The 22403-nt window shown below is 47.0% G+C and overlaps 1 protein-coding gene across 1 annotated transcript in view; it reads right to left on the reverse strand.

The window, feature by feature from the left end:
- PIKFYVE (phosphoinositide kinase, FYVE-type zinc finger containing) overlaps positions 1-22403 on the reverse strand; it is a 750252-nt gene that overhangs the window by 712901 nt on the left and 14948 nt on the right. The window contains 1 exon segment of the mRNA XM_030210724.1: positions 207-350. Coding sequence (XP_030066584.1) covers positions 207-350 — 144 coding nt within the window.

The following is a 22403-nucleotide window of genomic DNA, read 5'->3' on the forward strand; positions in this document are numbered from 1 at the left end:
TTTTAGACATATACACACATGCAATTCTATAAAAGCACATTTCTAAATATACAACAGCAAAAAATTATTAAAATACTCTATTTGTACTTAACTGAAAAGTTTATGCAAGACTAAACGGTTTTTAAATATGTTTGCTTTATAATTTGAAATTGTACCAGTAACCCAAACTCTCTCTCTCTCACTGCTCTTATGTGGCTTTAGTTTACCTGAGATTATGGAGTGTTGTTGGAGCTCTCCTGCAAGCTGCTTCTTGTATGGAACAGGAGATCTGGTTGGGGTCTTTGGACTGGGCCAATTCACTCTCAGGGCTGCTGGGTCACCCTGTCCCGACTCTATAGGTCTGCCTTCATCTGAAACATTACAGGAAGATAAAACAGACACTGCAGCATGAAGGAAAAGAAAATAAGGCAATAGCTTCTAACAATGGCAAAGGACTATCTTCACTTATAGTTTATTGTATTTATACTATACTAGGCTTTTTGTTTAAAAAGATCACAGCAGTGTAAAAAGTTAAAATAAAAACATACCAGAAAAGAACTACAATAATCAGATAGAAAAAACATCATACAAGATCATGATTACTTTTACTAAACAAATCACTGCAGATACCCAAGACCCAACCCCAGTTGAACTTCAGAAAGATCAGCTCCAAATGTCAGGACAAAATAATGAGCTCATTTATACCGCCAAAGGAAGTGCATTCAACCAGAATGGTGCTAAATAAAAATAAGCCCCCTTTCTACTGGCCTCTAAATAATTTCTAGCCACTGGAGGAACTGATATTTAACATATCATGGGAACGTTAATGGCCTGGTTGGTTTATATGGTCATATTAACTTAACAAGCATCTGAGGAACCTTTTCACAATGGCAAAATTAGGTTCTTACCATGATAATTTTCTTTCCTTTAGTCATAGCAGATGAAGCCATTACGTATGGGTTGTGTCCATCAACCAGCAGGGGGAGATAGAGACAACTCAACTTTTCACAGTGCCTCATGGCCAGCTAGCTCCACTGCCTCTTCAGTATTTGAAGCTTCCAAAGCAGTATGGCAAACCGCAATGGGAATAACATGAACTTTCCTCACAGCGAACGATGGCCCCTTATCAAGGGCATAAACTCCAAAAAAGGAGGGAATGAACTCATCCTCCTGGAGGGAATAAACTCGTCCTCCACTTTGTATAAACGGAGGGAATACTTGCATCCTCCTGGACGGAATAAACTCATCCTCCCAAAACATGAACTGGAGGGACAGAACTCATCCTCCTATAACTGTAACAAGAATCCTGAAGACTGTTTTCCGACTCCCCAAGGAAGGAATATAACTTCAGGAAACAAGAACAGCACCTAAAATCAGAATCACTGCAATACAGACAATCATACAGGGAGGGCTCATGGCTTCATCTGCTATGACTAAAGGAAAGAAAATTATCATGGTAAGAACCTAATTTTCCCTTCCTTGTCATCAAGCAGATGAAGCCATTATGTATGGGATGTAACAAAGCAATCCCTAAATAGGGTGGGAACAAGCCACACCACGCGCTAGCACCTGTGCTCCAAAACGCGCATCCCTCCTGGCAGCCACATCCAGCCTGTAATGTCGGGCGAAAGAGAGCTTAGAAGCCCATGCTGCAGCACTGCAAATCTCATGAAGAGATAGTGGCTCCAGTTTCTGACCAGGAAGAGGAAATCGCTCTTGTGGAATGTGCCTTAAAGGCTTCAGGTGGAGCCCGGCCAGACAGAAGATATGCTGAAAAGATAGCTTCTTTGAGCCAACGGGCAATAGTGGCTTTAGACGCTGAAGACCCTTTGCGAGGACCTGCAAACAGCACAAAAAGATGATCAGAGGTCCTGAAAGAATTTGTAATTCGCAGATACTGCAACAGAGTCCTGCGCACATCCAAAAGGTGCAACTGCCCAAATGAATCTGGAAACTCCTCCTCAACAAAGGAGAGAAGAAAAACAGGCTGGTTTAGGTGAAACGCTGAAACCACCTTAGGCATGAAGGAAGACACGGTCCAAACCGTGACCCCTGACTCTGCCCCTATCTGGCACAGACTGTGCAAAGTCTCCTCTACCGCCGCCCGTTTGACGGCAGAACCGCATCGGGACTCCACAAACACGTCTCTCACCGGGGCATCGAATTCTATTCGGTATCCGTCTCTGTTCAGGTCCAAGACCCACTGATCTGCGGAGATTTTGGCCCACTCCTCGAAAAAGAGGGAAAGTCTTCCTCCGATGACAAGAAACGAGGAGGGGGCCGGCGCACCATCATTGAGAGGGTCGCCCCTGAACTCCAGGCCTTGAACCAGCAGCTGTGGAACATTTGTCCGAGCGAAAGGAGTTTCTCTGCTGAAAGCGGGCACGCGAAGTGAACCCAGCAGCACGCCCTGGGCGGTACCTTCTAGCTTCACGGAAGCGAGGTCTGTAAGAGGAGCGGACCGTCTGTCCCTTAGAGGAAGGCTTCGGCCTATCTTTGGGCAAGCGCTGAGGTTTGGAATCCCCCAGGCCTTTAACAATGTTTTCCAGCTCCTCACCAAACAGGAGAAGGCCTTCAAAGGCGTACAAAACCCCAACCTTGGCTGACTTCTAATATCTGCTACCTACGTTTCTGCACCCGCTCCGCCGAACGCCTCTGGCGAAAATCTCGGGCCCTTGCTGATTTCTTACACTAAGTTCATGCTGACCTCCTTCCAATCTGCTCTTTTACGTGCCAAACAGGATTATTATATCCAACTGACCAACTCTCTTGGCTCTAACCCTCAACTTCTCTTCACCACATTGAACTCTCTCCTCAAGGTGCCCCCTCCCCCAACTCCCCCTTCATTATCTCCTCAGACCCTTGCTGAATTCTTTCACGACAAGGTTAAAAAGATAAACCTTGCATTCTCTACCTTACCACCTCTCCCTCCACTAGTCCGTTCTCCTCTCTCTCCTTCCCCTCATTCCCTTTCCTGACGTTACTATTGAGGAAACTACACTTCTCCTTTCTTCCTCAAAATGTACCACCTGTTCCTCTGATCCCATTCCCACCCACCTTCTTAATGCCATCTCTCCTGCTCTTATTCCTTTTATCTGTCACATTCTCAACCTCTCACTTTCCACTGCGACTGTCCCTGCTGCCTTTAAACATGCTGTGGTCACACCTCTCCTTAAGAAGCCTTCACTCGACCCTACTTGTCCCTCTAATTACCGACCCATCTCCCTCCTTCCTTTTCTCTCCAAATTACTTGAGCGTGCTGTTCACTGCCGCTGCCTTGATTTTCTCTCCTCACATGCTATCCTTGACCCACTACAATCTGGTTTTCGCCCTCTCCACTCAACCGAAACTGCGCTTAATAAAGTCTCCAATGACCTATTACTTGCTAAATCCAGAGGTCAATATTCCATCCTCATTCTTCTTGATCTTTCCGCAGCTTTTGACACTGTCGATCACAGCATACTTCTCGATACCCTGTCCTCACTTGGATTCCAGGGCTCCTCCGCACCTTTAGTGTTCGTCTCTGGTGGATCCTCTTCTACTTCTATCCCTCTGCCTGTCGGCGTACCTCAGGGTTCTGTTCTTGGTCCCCTCCTCTTTTCTATCTACACTTCTTCCCTTGGTTCATTAATCTCATCCCATGGCTTTTTCTACCATCTCTATGCTGATGACTCCCAAATCTACCTTTCTACCCCGGATATCTCACCTTGCATCCAAAGTTTCAGCGTGCTTGTCTGACATTGCTGTCTGGATGTCTCAAAGCCACCTGAAATTAAATATGACCAAAACCGAGCTTCTCATTTTCCCCCCCAAACCCACCTCCCCGCTCCCCCCGTTTTCTATTTCTGTTGATGGCTCTCTCATTCTCCCCGTCTCCTCAGCTCGAAACCTTGGGGTCATCTTTGACTCTTCTCTCTCCTTCTCTGCTCATATCCAGCAGATTGCCAAGACCTGTCATTTCTTTCTTTACAACATCCGTAAAATCCGCCCCTTTCTTTCCGAGCACTCTACCAAAACCCTCATCCACACCCTTGTCACCTCTCGTTTAGACTACTGCAATCTGCTTCTTGCTGGCCTCCCACTTAGTCACCTCTCCCCTCTCCAATCGGTTCAAAACTCTGCTGCCTGATTCGTCTTCCGTCAGGGTCGCTATACTCATACTACGCCTCTCCTCAAGTCGCTTCACTGGCTCCCTATCCGTTTTCGCATCCTGTTCAAACTTCTTCTACTAACCTATAAATGTACTCACTCTGCTGCTCCCCAGTATCTCTCCACACTCGTCCTTCCCTACACCTCTTCCCGTGCACTCCGCTCCATGGATAAATCCTTCTTATCTATTCCCTTCTCCACTACTGCCAACTCCAGACTTCTCGCCTTCTGTCTCGCTGCACCCTACGCCTGGAATAAACTTCCTGAGCCCCTACGTCTTGCCCCATCCTTGGCCACCTTTAAATCTAGACTGAAAGCCTACCTCTTTAACATTGCTTTTGACTCATAACCACTCGCCTCCATCTACCCTCCTCTCTTCCTTCCCGTACACATTAATTGATTTGATTACTTTATTTTTTGTCTATTAGATTGTAAGCTCTTTGAGCAGGGACTGTCTTTCTTCTATGTTTGTGCAGCGCTGCGTACGCCTTGTAGCGCTATAGAAATGCTAAATAGTAGTAGTAGTAGTAGAAGGCCTTGAAAGGGCAACTTCATCAACCTTTGCTTAGAGGCCATGTCCGCCGCCCAATGTCGTAGCCAAAGAGTGCGGCAAGCCACCACTGCTACAGCCATTTGTTTAGCCGAAGCTCTGACCATATCATAAAGGGCGTCAGCCAAAAAGGACAAGGCCAACTCCATCCGCGCAGCCACTTCAGATAAGGTCTCCACTCCATCACCGGGCTGTTCCACTGCCTGCTGTAACCAAGCCAGGCAGGCTCTAGCAGCATAACAACTGCATGCAGACGCCCGAACAGTGAGACCTGCCAAATCAAAGGACCACTTCAGAGCTGAATCAAGCCTGCGGTCTTGAATATCCTTCAGGGCAACACCTCCTTCAACAGGGAGGGTAGTTCTCTTTGTTACAGCCGTGACTTTAGGCATTGCAAAGCGAGCCAAATGTTCCTCAATCAGAGGGTATAATTGCCTCATAGCCCTGGCAACCTTCAAAGGTCCCTCGGGGTCAGCCCACTGAGCTGAAATAAGCTCTTGGATGGAGTCATGCAAAGGAAAGGCTCGAGCAGGCTTTCTGGTACTAGCCATCCTTGGATTAACAGAGGAGGTTCTGCCACTCCCAGTATCTGCAAATCGAGAGGGCTTGTAAGGCATCTGAAACAAGCGCTGGCAGCTCCTCGCGGTGGAAAATCCTCACCGCAGACGGATCATCAAGCTCCTGTGGCAATTCTGCACCCGACTCTGGCTCCTCAGCCCAAGAAGTTCTGCCAGACCCCTCAGAATCCTCATAGCCCGACCACGGGGGGGGGGGGGGGGGAAGGGGGGTGCGCCACACTCAGAAGGGGAATTAGCCCTTCCGCGTTTATCAGGAGGATAAGAAACAGGCAAAGCCAACTCCAAAAGGCCAAAATCCACCGGGGGGAGCAGGCAGAGGGTCCGAAGATCCCTGTGGGAGAGCTCTTTTAAGCACGTACGCCCTATGCAGCATTAAAACAAAATCAGAGGAGAAAACCGCTCCATGCTCGGGCCAGCTCTACCGTCTGTACAGCACGAATTACAGAGCCCCGCTGCTGATTTGCGCTTGCCACATTTAGAACAGCGCTTTATAGTCTCCGCAGCCATCGCCGAAAACGGCAGTAAAATTCAAAAACAGCGCTTCGCGCCAAAAACGTCCCGATCGCGGGCCCACCCCGGAGGAGTCAGAAAACACTCTTACCTCACTAGACCGAGTATCACAGCTCCAGTCCTGCAGAAGAATCTCAAGAAAAAAAAACCTCTTTTCCAAGATCGCTGCGCTAAAGCGCGACGCGACTAATTTTTATTTTTTGTAAACGCTGTAAGGAAAGCAGAGGCAAAAGAGGTAAATAAAAACACTCCGGAGGCTCAGATAAGTGGGAAAGGCAGGGAAAGGCGAACCAATGTGCCTGCATCCACTGAGTGGGAAAGGACAGGGGCGTTTAAGAAGGAGATAGAGCAGCTTTTAAACTAGAAATGGGGGGAAGGCCGACAGTCGCTCAAAAGAGCATGGTTCGGGATAAGGTATCTTTCAAAGATATCACCATAACAGGGAAGATAGAGTATCCTGATAGTGAGGTTGCAAAAGAGATTGTAGTAGATCGGGTATCTTTAAATAACAATAAAAATCAGACAAAAGATTGCCAATTAATACTGTCAAGTACTAAGCATGATGTACTTAGGAACAACAAACATAGTTTGAAATGTCTATATGCGAATGCCAGGAGCCTAAGAAATAAGATGGGGGAGTTAGAATATATTGCAATAAATGAAAAATTAGATATAATAGGCATCTCTGAGACCTGGTGGAAGGAGGATAAACAGTGGGACACTGTCATACCGGGGTACAAATTATATCGTAGTGATAGGGTGAATCGGATTGGTGGAGGGGTAGCATTGTATATTAACGAGAGCCTTGAATCAAATAGATTGAAAATTCTGCAGGAAGCAAAACACTCCTTGGAATCACTGTGGATTGAAATTCCATGTGCAAAGGGGAAAAGGATAGTGATAGGAGTGTACTACCGTCCGCCTGGCCAGGACGAACAGACGGATGCGGAAATGTTAAAGGAAATCAGGGACGCAAACAAACTGGGCAACACAATAATAATGGGGGATTTCAATTACCCGCATATAGACTGGGTTAATGTAACATCTGTACACGCAAGGGACATAAGATTTCTTGATGAAATCAAGGACAGCTTCATGGAACAGCTAGTTCAGGAGCCGACAAGAGAAGGAAAAATACTAGACTTAGTCCTTAGTGGTGCTCATGATCTAGTGCAGGGGGGTAACGATACGAGGGCCGCTTGATAACAGTGATCATAATATGATCGGTTTTGATATTGGCATTGAAGGAAGTGAAACTAGGAAATCAAGTACGCTAGCGTTTAACTATAGAAAAGGTGATTACGACAAAATGAGAAAAATGGTGAAAAAAAGACTGAAAGGAGCAGCTCGCAGAGTAAAAAACTTGCATCAGGCGTGGATGCTGTTTAAAAACACCATCCTGGAGGTTCAGGACAAATATATTCCACGTATTAGAAAAAAGGGAAAAAAGACTAAACGTCAGCCGGCGTGGCTAAACAGTAAGATAAAGGAAATCATTAGAGCCAAAAAACAATCCTTCAGAAAGTGGAGAAGAGAACCAACTGAAAGTAACAGGATAGATCATAAGGAATGCCAAGCCAAATGCAAAGCGGAGATAAGGAGGGCAAAAAAGGACTTTGAGAAGAAATTAGCGTTGGAAGCAAAAATACATAGTAAAAATTTTTTTAGATACATTAAAAGCAGGAAACCGGCCAAAGAGTCGGTTGGGCCGCTGGACGAAAATGGTGTTAAAGGGGCGATCAAGGAGGACAAAGCCGTAGCGGAGAAATTAAATGAATTCTTTGCTTCGGTCTTCACCGAGGAGGATTTGGGGGGGACACCGGTGCCGGAAAGAATATTTGAAGCGGGGGAGTCGGAGAAACTAAACAAATTCTCTGTAACCTTGGAGGATGTAATGGGTCAGTTCAGCAAGCTGAAGAGTAGTAAATCACCGGGACCTGATGGTATTCATCCCAGAGTATTAATAGAACTAAAAAATGAACTTGCGGAGCTACTGTTAGAAATATGCAATCTGTCCCTAAAATCGAGTGTAATACCGGAAGACTGGAGGGTAGCCAATGTTACTCCGATTTTTAAGAAGGGTTCCAGAGGAGATCCGGGAAATTATAGACCGGTGAGTCTGACGTCGGTGCCGGGCAAGATGGTGGAGGCTATTATTAAGAATAAAATTGCAGAGCATATACAAAAACATGGACTGATGAGACAAAGTCAGCACGGATTTAGTGAAGGGAAGTCTTGCCTCACCAATCTAATGCATTTTTTTGAGGGGGTAAGCAAACATGTGGACAATGGGGAGCCGGTTGATATTGTATATCTGGATTTTCAGAAGGCGTTTGACAAAGTGCCGCACGAAAGACTCCTGAAGAAATTGCAGAGTCATGGAATCGGAGGTAGGGTATTATTATGGATTAAGAACTGGTTGAAAGATAGGAAGCAGAGAGTAGGATTGCGTGGCCAGTATTCTCAGTGGAGGAGGGTAGTTAGTGGGGTCCCGCAGGGGTCTGTGCTGGGTCCGTTGCTTTTTAATGTATTTATAAATGACCTAGAGATGGGAATAACTAGTGAGGTAATTAAATTCGCCGATGACACAAAATTATTCAGGGTCGTCAAGTCGCAGGAGGAATGTGAACGATTACAGGAGGACCTTGCGAGACTGGGAGAATGGGCGTGCAAGTGGCAGATGAAGTTCAATGTTGACAAGTGCAAAGTGATGCATGTGGGTAAGAGGAACCCGAATTATAGCTACGTCTTGCAAGGTTCCGCGTTAGGAGTTACGGATCAAGAAAGGGATCTGGGTGTCGTCGTCGATGATACGCTGAAACCTTCTGCTCAGTGTGCTGCTGCGGCTAGGAAAGCAAATAGAATGTTGGGTGTTATTAGGAAGGGTATGGAGTCCAGGTGTGCGGATGTTATAATGCCGTTGTATCGCTCCATGGTGCGACCGCACCTGGAGTATTGTGTTCAGTACTGGTCTCCGTATCTCAAAAAAGATATAGTAGAATTGGAAAAGGTACAGCGAAGGGCGACGAAAATGATAGTGGGGATGGGACGACTTTCCTATGAAGAGAGGCTGAGAAGGCTAGGGCTTTTCAGCTTGGAGAAGAGACGGCTGAGGGGAGATATGATAGAAGTGTATAAAATAATGAGTGGAATGGATCGGGTGGATGTGAAGCGACTGTTCACGCTATCCAAAAATACTAGGACTAGAGGGCATGAGTTGAAGCTACAGTGTGGTAAATTTAAAACGAATCGGAGAAAATTTTTCTTCACCCAACGTGTAATTAGACTCTGGAATTCGTTGCCGGAGAACATGGTACGGGCGGTTAGCTTGACGGAGTTTAAAAAGGGGTTAGATAGATTCCTAAAGGATAAGTCCATAGACCGCTATTAAATGGACTTGGAAAAATTCCGCATTTTTAGGTATAACTTGTCTGGAATGTTTTTACGTTTGGGGAGCGTGCCAGGTGCCCTTGACCTGGATTGGCCACTGTCGGTGACAGGATGCTGGGCTAGATGGACCTTTGGTCTTTCCCAGTATGGCACTACTTATGTACTTATGTAAAGCAAGCTAATATGTCCACATCCACAGGGGCATGGGTAAGGCAGGGAAAGGGCTGACCTATGTGCCTTCAAAGTGAAGCTGCTATAGCCTCTAACACCCCGGCTAACAACTGGCAAGCCAGGAGCCACCCCCAGGCAGAGTTTTGATGGAGCTCGAAGAAGCTGCAGCCACCCTGCTTGGGGAGATAGAGAATCCTGAAGAGGCAGTGGAGCTAGCTGGCCATGAGGCACTGTGAAAAGTTGAGTGCTCTCTATCTCCCCCTGCTGGTTGAGGGACACAACCCATTCGTAATGGCTTCATCTGCTTGATGACAAAGAAATGCCCTATAGGTAATCACCATCAACTTAAATAAGATCCTGCACTGCAACCAATGATAATATGGATTAAAATGTTCAAACTTATGAGCTAAAAATCTTCCTCTTCCCAAAGACTGCTTCATAATAATCCATCACGACTTCTACTTCCTAGTATCATCCATCATCCTTTGCTTTAATGTTTTTAGTCTCATGCATTACACCAATGGTCTCTAATGTTTCTCATACCTCACACTATCTGCTTTTGTCTCACCTAGAATGTAAACCGCACTGAACCCTGGAAAGGGGATAATAGCGGTATACATGAATTGAATTAGCTCTAACTAGTATTCAGCAGTATTCTGCAACATCTGTAACTTCCTTAAATACCCAGCTTTCATGCAGTCATTACAATGAGACCTTTGCTGCTGGGAGTTAATAAGAATTCTTCTCCAAGAATGGGTTCTGAAAATGTCTAAGGCAAAAACCAAGAATATGCAAACTGACTGCAATAGCTCTCTCAATTACAAACTAACAGACCTAGGTTTGATTCCCAGGCTGAGCTTCAGCTCCCTGGACTATCCACAATGCAACAGAGAAAAACATTTCAGCCATCATTTTTTAACAAGCATCCTCAACTCAGCCAATCAGATTTTCAGGATATCCACAATGAGTATGCATGAGAAATCTGTATGCCCACCTCCATTTTATGCAAATCTCTCATATATTCACAAGCAAAAAAGCCCGTTTCGCTAAAAAATTAAACGGGCGCAAGCAAGGCTATTGATGTAGACCACGTTGGAGTGTGCCTCTGCTTCTCCTCTCTCCCCTGCTCTCCCATCCATGTCCAGCGATTCTCCTCTGCCCTACCCTTCCATCCGTGTCCTGCGATTCTCCCCTCACCTCCCATCCCATTGATGTCCAGCGATTCTCCTCTGCCCTCCATGGCCAGTGACTGTCCTTCCTGCCGCCCTGCCTTTAAGCCGTTCATCTTACCTCCATTCGCAGCGGCAGCAGGCTGGGCTCGCGTCACCTCCAGCTTTCCCTTGCCTTCCCTCTCAGTGTTCCGCCCTCCTCTGACATTTCATCTTTCTGCGAAGGCAGGACACAGAGAGGGAAGGGAACGCTGGAGGCGAGCTCACATCAGCATGCTGTTACGAACCCAATGACTGGCTAGGTGTGTCCCAAGGACTATGTTGAAAACTATTGTTCTATGATAATACCTAGTGGCCAAACTTAAGATCCATGTTAACTGGGTTCTGTAGTATAAAGGGTCACGGACTTGTCTTTCCATGGTACAATCAAAGTGGTTTACATATTCTATGTAGTACTTTCTCTGTCCCTACTGGGCTCACAATCTAGGTTTTTGTACCTGGCTCATAGCCAAGAACTCTCACTGCTATAAGTGAACTAAGGTGGGAGAGGGGATATTAGACAAGAGAAAAATACCACAGTAGCAAATGAAAGCTAAACAGTGTCATAACTTGATATGAGCCAATTCTGACTCAGCCGAAAGCCCAAAGAGAAAGTGGAACCTGCTAAGGATGGGTGGGGGGAGGGGGGTTCACATGATGCCTGCTGCCTGAGAGGACATGGAGAAGAGTGGCTCCTCGGGAGATCTGCTAATTTCAGCTAAAAAAAGTCAGATTTACTGGCTGAAACTGACCTTTGAGGGAGCTGAGCGATCAAGCAAGAAGCAGAGCCCAGAAAACGATACAACTTCGAGCGGATCCTTGAGGCATGCCCATAAAATCGCAGCGGGGAGCCAAAGCCTCGGACACCTTGGCGCCAAACAAAAATGGTGGAGACATCACCACAGCGAGCGTGGAGCGAGATCGACCCGCATGCAGGAGAGTGGATTGCGGAAATCACGCGCTCAGTGTCGGAGGCACTAGAAAACCGGCTTGGCAAATTATAAACAGCGGTGGATGAAATAAACGGCAAATTTGATGCACAAGCCCAACGCATTGCTGAGTTGAAGAAAAGGATAGCGTCCGGAGAGGATGACATGCGGAGCATGGAGGCTCAGATTTCAGCGCTCCAAAAAGAAACGGGAGACTTACGAGATCGTCTGGAAGAACAAGAAAACAGAGTAAGGAGAAATAACTTGCGAGTTGTCGGTCTTCCTGAAGCGGTACCGGACAAACAACTATATAACTTATTTGAAACCTGGCTCCCAGATCAGTTGGGCATCGCAAAGGACAGAACTAAAATAAGCTGCGACAGGGCACACCGGATCGGGGCACGAAATGAAGGGAATGCCAGAGCTCGAACTGCAATCGGACACTTTACCAATTGGCAGGCGAAAGAAGAGATACTGAGGGCTTCCCGCTGAAAGACAGCACTGTCATATGAACGCCACAGATTGCTCATCTTTAATGACTACTCCATGAGAGTAGCATTACTAAGGAAACCCATGGCGCCCACGTGCACTGAACTGCACAAAAAAGGAATCAAGTTTGCCCTTCTCTATCCAGCGAAACTGCGGGTTTGGCATGAAAATCGGGCGATTTATGCTAGCGAACCGAGAGAAGCGAAGGCGCTACTGGAAAAAATCAACGGGGCTGGAACTCATGAGGAGGGACAGGATCCATGACTGAAGTAGATCGGCATTGCAGCAGTACAGGAAACTCCAGCTACAAGCAAACACACGTGCTCCTATAAAACGACTGGGACTACTCTGAATTCTGAGTACTTGGACACGCTACTTGGTGGCATTGAACTTTATCAGTTGGAACAAGGAGAGGGAGGTGGTCTAAGTAGCGGGGAGATTGTTTGGTTTTTTTGTTTGGTTCTTTGAGATGTTCTTGTTTGGTTACAGCCATTTGGGGGGGGGGGGGGGAGGGCTAGTTCTGTGGTTGTAGCGGGAATGGGTTTTAGCAGCGTAACTAAATCTTAAGTTTATGGTCAGATTACTGTCATAACACTCTTGGTAAGAGGAACTCCCGGGGAGGCACCTGATGCTCTGCGGGTATCAGGTAGGAGAAGGATGGGAGGTATGGAAGGGAAGGGATCGAGTAAGGAGAATGAACGGAAGGGGGAGGGGGGAAGGTGTCTGGATGCAGAGGACGGGGGGTGTGGATGTGGTCGATGTATGTGAGGGGTGGGAGGGACAGGAATATGAAAAGTACAATACCTGTGACAGTCTGTTCACTAGAAAGGCCGAATGTAGACACTCGCTGGTCGGGCTGGGAGGCTGGCGGGACATACAGCACTCACATTTATGTTATTGATAACACATTTTGATCATGGTTAATTTAAAAATAATTACTCTAAATGTAGATGGCATGCACTCACCAGTTAAGAGAACTAAATTCTCTCATGGTTGCGGAGGGGGGGGGGGGGGGGGGACATAGCCTTCCTGCAAGAGACCCACCTGTCAGCGATAGAACATCAAAAATTACGAAGGAGCTGGGTGGGGGAGGTAGGATACTCCTCCTTCAATTCCAGGCAAAGGGCAGTAGCCGTGCTAATACACAAAAATATACCCTACAACACCCACAAAGTGGTTCAGGACAAAGAGGGGAGATATGTGTTAATTCTGGGCGAAATGTGGGGGCAACACATTCTCTTATATAGTATATATGGGCCTAATACTTACTCCCCCAAATTCTTCTCGGACATCGTGGCTAAAGTAGTGGCCTTCCTGGACTGCCTAATAGTGATGGGGGGAGACTTTAATGTGGTGGCTGACCCTCCATTGACTGTAAACCCCCGAAGGCCAGAGGAGGGGCGTGGGAGAACAAGGGGGTGAACTTTGTGGCCTCTCAACTGGGGCTAGTGGACATTTGGCGTCTGTTGCACCCACACGATCAAGAATGTACGTTTTACTCACACCCACACAATGTGTACTCTAGACTAGATTATATGTTAGTCACTACTTCCTGGTTACACAGACTCTCTAAAGTGAGCATACTTGACACGGCACTGAGCGATCACTCTGCAGTTACCTTGAACATTTCATTTGCATCAGAACCAGAAGAGAGGGTGTGGAGATTTTCTCCAACCTTATATAACAATAGAGAATGTCACGAGTTTTTAAGAAACAAGTGGCTCGAATACCAAAGGCACAATCAGACATCAGGAGTGGATGTGGGCACATATTGGGAGGCCTCGAAGGCAGTGCTGCAAGGCGACATTATAGCATATACAGCAGGGCAGAGGAAAAAACGGGAGGCCGACCTCTTAAGGCTGTCTAAAGAATCACCAGCTGCGGAGAGCCCACACGGGGTCCCTATCTGCAACTATATATTAGAGAGATATATATTTCCAGCGTTTTAGGCTGTTTAAATGGGGCAATAAAGCAGGGAAATTACTAGCTAATTTGGTACGACCGCCCCTCTAAAAGGCAGATCATTACCACCATTAAAGATCAGGCGGGGAAGGTGCATACTGAAGAGGCCCACATAATGCAGCAATTTGTACACTTCTACAGCTACCTGTACCAGGCTCGGGAGTTCGATCCTGAGGCGTGCAAGAGGTTCTTTCGAACAATACACCTACCACAACCCACAGCGGATCAGTTGCACGCTCTAAATGCACCTATTTTGGGGCAGGAGATTAAACAGGGCATAAAAGTTTTGAAGCTGACTAAGGCTCCAGGACCGGACGGGTTTGGCCCGGAGTACTATTGTATTTTGGCTGACCTTGTCGTGGAACCGTTGAGAGATTGGTTTAATGGAATAATAGGAGAGGGGTTGGCATTTCAGTGCAACATGGCCCATGTGGTATTACTGTGGCGCAGGTAGGTTCATATTGCCCCATCTCGCTTTTAAACCAGGACATCAAATTACTACAGCCATAATGGCCAAACGGTTGAATGTAGTAATCCCATCCCTGGTACATGCAGATCAGGTCGGATTCGTTCCGGGGCGATATGCATCCATGAACATTATGCGGGCCATGTTGACAATTCAGGAATACAGAGAGAGCAGGGGAAAGGAAGCCATTGTGGGATTGGACATGGAGAAAGCTTTTGATAGCATCTCCTGGCGGTACCTATTTTGGGTCCTGGAACGGTTTGGGATAACGGGGTCATATTTATCCTGGATTAAAGCTCTTTATACGAAGCCCCTAGCCAGGTTGTTAGTCAACGGGAAATTTACAGAGAGCTTCGCGCTACAAAGAGGCACTCGATAGGGGTGCCCCCTCTCGTTCCTTCTTTTTCTACTGGCAATAGAACCGCTTGCAATAAAAATAAGGAGCAGGGGGATGATCCGAGGGCTGCGAGTGGGACGCAGGGAATTCAAAATTAACCTATTTGCCGATGATATTTTATTATATGTGGCCCATACCCCTACGGACTTGCCAAAGGCTTTGGCCATAGTGGCCGAATTTGGGGATTTGTCAGGGTTGCGGGTAAATTGCTCCAAATAGGAAGTACTTCCCCTATCGGGGCAAACTGGGGACCCAGGAATAGTGGAACTGCCGATACCATACGCCAAGGGAGCAATGAGATACCCGGGCATTTTCTTAAGCGCCAGCGTGGGGACGTTCTATCGCAAGAATGCAATAGACCCTGTGGAAACAATTAGGCAGTTGTGTGCCAGCTGAAGGACCTGCCGCTGTCCCTGATGGGGAGAATAGCCCTTGTGAAAATGGTCCTGTTGCCCAAGGTTCTCTACCCCCTCCCCTACAAGCAGCTCCTATTTGGCTCTTACGGAGGGAGGAACGTTTGTTCCGCTCTATAATCCACTCTTTTATTTGGCATGGAAAGGGAGCAAGGATAGGACACCAGAAACTTTCGTATAACAAGGGGGCGGGGGGCCTGGGATTACCGTATTTTTCGGACTATAAGACGCACTTTTTCCCCCCAAATTTGGGAGGAAAATGGGGGGTGCGTCTTATAGTCCGAAGGTAGAGATTTAGCAGGCCGCCCGCCCTCCCTCCGAGTTCGGGATCGCCCTCCCTAAGGTTACCTCCCCTCCCCCCAGCCCTGTCACCACCTCTCCCCTTACTCACGCGATCTTCCCTGGTGGTCTAGTGACGTCAGGGCAGGAAAGAGCTCAATTCTCGGCGGCCATTGTGAATCTCGCCGAGACCGTCATCACAGGCAGCATACAGGAGGATGCAAAGCAGTGCGCTGGGCAGGAAAGAGGGGGCTCTTTCCTGCCCCGACGTCACTAGACCACCAGGGAAGATCGCGTGAGTAAGGGGAGAGGTGGTGACAGGGCCGAGGGGAGGGGAGGTAACCCTAGGGAGGGCAATCCCGAACTTGGAGGGAGGGATTCGGACAAGACGCACTGGAGCACCTAGGTTTTAGAGGACGGAAAAAGTGTGTCTTATAGTCCAAAATTTTTTTTTCTTATTTCCCTCCTCTAAAACCTAGGTGCGTCTTATGGTCCGGTGCGTCTTATGGTCCAAAAAATACGGTACCTGACCTGCACATATACAATGTCGCAGCACTAATGCGCTTCATCTTTGAAGGGTTGGCAGATCACTACCAGTTTTTACCAAACAGAGGGTTGGAAGATTGGAGTCGACCGTGGTCCTTCGTAAACTTAATTCACATGCGGACAAGTACGAATCCACAACTAGTGAGCAAACTGGTTTTTTTGAGACCATTCAGGAGGGCCTGGGTCTGGTGGAGAGGGCATCAACATCGATCACCTGATGCGTCTCCCTTTATGGGCCTTGTGGGCAATGCGGAATTCCCAGAGGCATGGGATACTCGATGTTCACTAAGTAGCAACAGAATGGGTGTAGGATACTGGGCCATCTCGTAACCACTCGCCTCCACCTACCCTCCAAGGAGGACCTTGCGAGACTGGGAGATTGGGCGTGCAAGTGGCAGATGAAGTTCAATGTTGACAAGTGCAAAGTGATGCATGTGGGTAAGAGGAACCCGAATTATAGCTACGTCTTGCAAGGTTCCGCGTTAGGAGTTACGGATCAAGAAAGGGATCTGGGTGTCGTCGTCGATGATACGCTGAAACCTTCTGCTCAGTGTGCTGCTGCGGCTAGGAAAGCGAATAGAATGTTGGGTGTCATTAGGAAGGGTATGGAGTCCAGGTGTGCGGATGTTATAATGCCGTTGTATCGCTCCATGGTGCGACCGCACCTGGAGTATTGTGTTCAGTACTGGTCTCCGTATCTCAAAAAAGATATAGTAGAATTGGAAAAGGTACAGCGAAGGGCGACGAAAATGATAGTGGGGATGGGACGACTTTCCTATGAAGAGAGGCTGAGAAGGCTAGGGCTTTTTAGCTTGGAGAAGAGACGGCTGAGGGGAGATATGATAGAAGTGTATAAAATAATGAGTGGAATGGATCGGGTGGATGTGAAGCGACTATTCACGCTATCCAAAAATACTAGGACTAGAGGGCATGAGTTGAAGCTACAGTGTGGTAAATTTAAAACGAATCGGAGAAAATTTTTCTTCACCCAACGTGTAATTAGACTCTGGAATTCGTTGCCGGAGAACGTGGTGCGGGCGGTTAGCTTGACGGAGTTTAAAAAGGGGTTAGATAGATTCCTAAAGGACAAGTCCATAGACCGCTATTAAATGGACTTGGAAAAATTCCGCATTTTTAGGTATAACTTGTCTGGAATGTTTTTACGTTTGGGGAGCGTGCCAGGTGCCCTTGACCTGGATTGGCCACTGTCGGTGACAGGATGCTGGGCTAGATGGACCTTTGGTCTTTCCCAGTATGGCACTACTTATGTACTTATGTACTCCTCTCCTCCTTCCTGTACACATTTATTGATTTACAGGAAACACAATACAAAATAATGCATAGAGCTTATATCACCAAAGCCAAAGGAGCAGTTATGGGTTTATGGAGGGGATGGACAATGCGACAGTTGTCACTGGTGAGGGGGCACCTTTCTCCACTCGTTCCTGGAATGTTCGAGCCTCTCTATCTGGAATGAGGCATTTCAACTAATACACCAGGTCACTCACAAGCAGACAGAGTGGGACTATACAACATTGCTGTTGGGAGATCAAACTCTTTTGCTAACGCAGGGTTTATTGCAACCATATAGGAGATTCATATATATGACATTACTGCTAGTCAAAAAGACTATTATACAATTTTGGACCTCCGCTGAGAGCATACCAATCGAAGCCTGGAGGACCAGGATGCAAGAAGTAGGCAAGCATGAAAGCCGGATCTATGCCAAATCCTTAAAATCCAGGAATAAGCAATACTCGAAGGTGTGGACAGATTGTTTACAGCAGTTAGGGTAAATAGGGAAGGGGGACGGGACGGGAGGGATGGGGGGTGGGGTCTGTTTCTGTAATGACTGGTGTGAGAAGTAATGGGAGGGAAAGGGATGGATGAGATGAATGGATATAGGGTATTCGAAAAAGCCGATATGCATATGGGATTGCAATGCCTAAATTGATGGATTTTTGTTTAATACTGGATGCTGTTCAGGATATATACTGTATTGAATTGCTTTTGATATCACCCGCAACATTGGGGATGTGACTATGTATCGTATTAGTGACAATAAAAATTAATTAAAAAAAAAAAAAAAAAAGGATGGGTGGGGGCAGAAACGTTAGTCTATAAACTGCATTTCTGAAAATACTAGTAAAAAAGGCCCGTTTCGAAACGCAATGAAACGCTAGCAAGGGAAATTCCCACCCATCCTCCCTCCCTGCCGAGTTCCATACCCCCCTCCGTCCCTCCGTTTCTCCCTCCCTCTCGAGTTGCAGACCCCCTCCCTCCCAGTTCAAGGCCCCCTTCAAGCCCCTCCCACCGAGTTGAACCCCCTCCCCCTTGGCGTTACTGCCTGCCCCCCCCCCCCCCCCCGTGGCACCCTTTCGTCCAGAAAACCTCCCCCGAAGCCTGTGCGTACCTCTGCTGACGGAGGCGAACTTCTCTTCTCGGCTGCGGGGCGTTCCTTGTTGAATGAGCATCTGTTGAAGTTTCTGCTTGTGCGTCTGATAGACGCATGCACAGAGACTTGGACAGATACTCCATCAAGCCACGCCCCGCAGGCGAGAAGAGAAGTTCGTCTCCGTCAGCAGAGGTAGGCGAAGGCTTCAGGGGACGTTTTTCGGAGGAAAAGGTGGTGTCCAGAGGGTCGTGGCAGGGGGGTCCAGGGGGCAGTAACGCGGAAGGGGTGTGCTGCAATCGGAGGGAGGGGGGAGTGTGTAACTCGTTGGTAGGGGAGCGTGTTTCCCTATTCCTGCATTTCCGTTGCGTTCCTTTCGTTCACCGAAATTGTTCCACCCTCAACGTCATCACATTCAACACGAGGCCGTGACAGAGAGACATGGTCAGTGGAGAGGCTTCACCACCACGCACTAACGAACCCTTCACGGAAGTGGGTGGAGCTTGGGGCTTCATTAGAATGTTGGGGTTGCGAATTATGTCTGGATGGGGCGTGGCTTAGGGCGGGTGTATGAGTAAGAGTGAGAGTGAGTGGTGCTGACAGGCTACAACAGTACAGGGCTTCAGTGTTTCCCTGCCACACAGTGAGCTTCAGAATTGGAGGTGAGAATTATTTATACAGAAGAGGTGCATTAGAGCAGTATAAAAGCTAAGTCATTCTCAGGTGTCCAATCACAGCAGCAAAAACAGATTATGACCGTGGATAAGGACCACAAGGCTTATCTGGGCTGACCAATTTCCATTCCTGATGCAATACTATGGCCAAGGCAAGCAAAGTGGTAGGCCCTATATAAATAATTGGCTGAAATACATATGCAGACTGCTATCAGAAATATGGGACACACAACAGGGAAAGGAACAAATACATTTTTAAAAATGAACACTCCTAGGTGTAAAAGGGCATGCTCAATGAACAAACATAAGGGTGTTGGCTTTTGCGGACGATCTTTTCTTGACCCTCACGCAACCTGCCCTCTCGGTTCCCCATCTGCTAGAGGTAATAGATGAGTTTGGGTTCTTTGCCGGGCTATCATTAAACCTACAAAAATCAGTGGCACTCCCGGTTCAACCGGCGGTAAGAGAGGACTGGGTGGGCTGAGGGAACAGTTCGTTACCTGGGAGTGTTAATCCCCTCAGCCCTCGCTTGCTTATACTCGGTAAATCTGGGGCCATTGAAAGATAGCCTGTCGGCCACTTTACAGGGGTGGAGGGGGCTGCCAATCTCACTACACGGCCGTATAGCCCTATATAACATGATACTGTTCCCTAAGTGGACGTATATCCTGCAAATGCTCCCGCTTATCTTGGGTTACAAAGAAGACAAATGGCTCCAAAAACAGCTTAATGGGTTTTTATGGCAGGGGAAAAGAGCACGCATTGGGATTAAAACACTCATGCAGCCAAGGGAGAAGGGGGGACTGGGGCTTTTAGATCTGAGACTCCTTTCCATGGCAAGTGGTTTATGTCACTTATCAGACTAGTTCCGATCTACTGAATACTTTTCATGTACAAGGATTAAAACCACTCTGATAGAGCCCCTCCACTCTGTGTATTGGCTACACGCACCATCAGACCACTTAACCCCGGTATAAATATATCTTGTACCCCCTGCGCAAATCGTGGAAATGGCTAAGCAAAATCTTTAAATGGAATAATTTGGTGTCGCCTTTGTTGCCGATTCAGGGTAACCCGGCATTTCCGGAGGGGGGGGGGGTCATCCCTCTTGCTGAGAAGATGGACTACCCGGGGGATCCAATTTTGGTCCCAGGTGGTAACAGAGCAGGGGACTATTAAAACTTTTCAGGCCCTGTGTGAGGTATATAATCTAGAGCGGGGAGACATATTTGCTTACCTACAAATGAAACATTACATTCAGTCACTGCCTGCTGACTCCCTGATGCAGGGAGTTTGGGAGCGTCAAGATGAGCTGTTGTGGTTTAAGGGATTCCTAACCACACACGATCATACCAAGACATCTAACTCAACTACCTCAGCCCCATGGATACCAGAATGCGGAGTACCACAGGGTTCCCCCCTCTCGCCATCTCTATTCAACTTAAAGATGATACCCTTGGCGAAGCTATTATCAAACCAAAACCTCAACCCATACATATACGCAGATGTCGTAACGATCTACATCCCATTCAAACAAGATCTTAAGGAAATTTCCAATGACATCAACCAAAGTCTCCAGATCATGCATTCATGGGCGGATGCATTTCGGCTGAAACAATGCAGAAAAAACTCAATGCCTAATACTCACCTCTCAACATAACAAGAACAAATTCACCGCCATTAATACACCAAAACTGAACCTTCCAATTTCAGACACCCTAAAAATTCTTGGAGTTACCATTGATCGACACCTAACTCTTGAGAGTCACGCAAAAAGCACAACCAAGAAGATGTTCCACTCAATGTGGAAAATAAAAAGAGTAAGACCTTTCTTCCCAAGGACCATCTTCCGCAACCTGGTACAATCAATGGTACTCAGTCATCTAGACTACTGCAACGCATTATACGCCGGCTGCAAAGAGCAAATAATCAAGAAACTTCAGACAGCTCAGAAAACAGCAACTAGACTCGTACTCGGAAAAACAAAATATGAAAGTGCAAAACCCCTACGAGAAAAGCTACACTGGCTCCCACTTAAAGAACGCATCACATTCAAAATATGTACCCTAGTTCACAAAATCATTCACAGAGATGCCCCAGCCTACATGTCAGACCTGATAGACCTACCACCCAGGAATCCTAAAAAATCATCCCGCACATTCCTCAATCTACACTTCCCCAACTGTAAAGGTCTAAAATACAAACAATCGCATGCATCAACCTTCTCCTAATTGAGCACACAATTCTGGAACGCGCTACCGCACAGCATGAAAACAATCTATGAATTAACTTCCGTAAACTACTGAAGACCCATCTCTTTGACAAGGCATACCACAAAGATCAACAAATGTGAACTCCTACATATATATCCAGAATTGTCTTGCAGTGTTTGCTTGTTACACTACTGTAATGTTACGTCAATGTCATGTTACCCAAGATCCTATGTTAATACTAAATGTATAGTCTCTTTTATGTTTCCACCATTCATGATGTATTGTAAGCCACATTGAGCCTGCAAATAGGTGGGAAAATGTGGGATACAAATGCAATAAATAAATAAACAGAGAATCCCGCTGAAATATTTTCATGGCTGCCTAAGGGACTCTTTAGAATCATTTCATACCACACTTATTTGTACTTTGTGGAGTCATAAACTGAAAAGGCGACTGGAGCCGCAACGAGTAGAGACCTGCCTGAAATCCATCCACAAGGTGACTGAGAATGCAGTCTGGAGGGAGTTGAACTATAAGTTTATATTACGATTGCATATTTCACCTCACAGGGCTTACAGAGCATCACTGAGAGAGACAGATGATTGTCCAAAATGCATGAGAGGGGGGGCCTCCCTGGGCCACATGTTCTGGTCTTGTCCAGCAGTGTTAGCATTCTGGTCAGCCTTGGGTCAGCAGGTGTCTGCGATGTGGAAGGTGCGATGGTCACCCACCCTTGGACAATTGTTTGATGTCTTTTTGGTACGGGGGCACAAACCGGAGGGCCTGACAGCGTTTTTGAAGAGATCAGTGTTGATGGGGAAAAGAACCATCCTACAGATGTGGCTTAACCGGGAGGCCCCTTGCACATCACACTGGCGCTGGGCTATGATGCAATGTTGCTCACTGGAAAGGCGGGGGGTCAGTGACTTGGCTTTCAGTAAGGGAGACCAGTTCTGTAAGATTTGGTCACCGTTCTGGGATTCACTCACTCCTATTGCAAAAAGCAGAATACTGAATTGCTAAGGGGGGGTGGGGAGAAAAGTAAAATACGAATGCCTGGCACTTTCTCTGTAATAGTAATGTGACTGCCACAGTTTTTATAATAAGT

The sequence above is a fragment of the Microcaecilia unicolor genome, chromosome 7, assembly GCF_901765095.1.
Source record: "Microcaecilia unicolor chromosome 7, aMicUni1.1, whole genome shotgun sequence".
Lineage (NCBI taxonomy): Eukaryota > Metazoa > Chordata > Amphibia > Gymnophiona > Siphonopidae > Microcaecilia > Microcaecilia unicolor.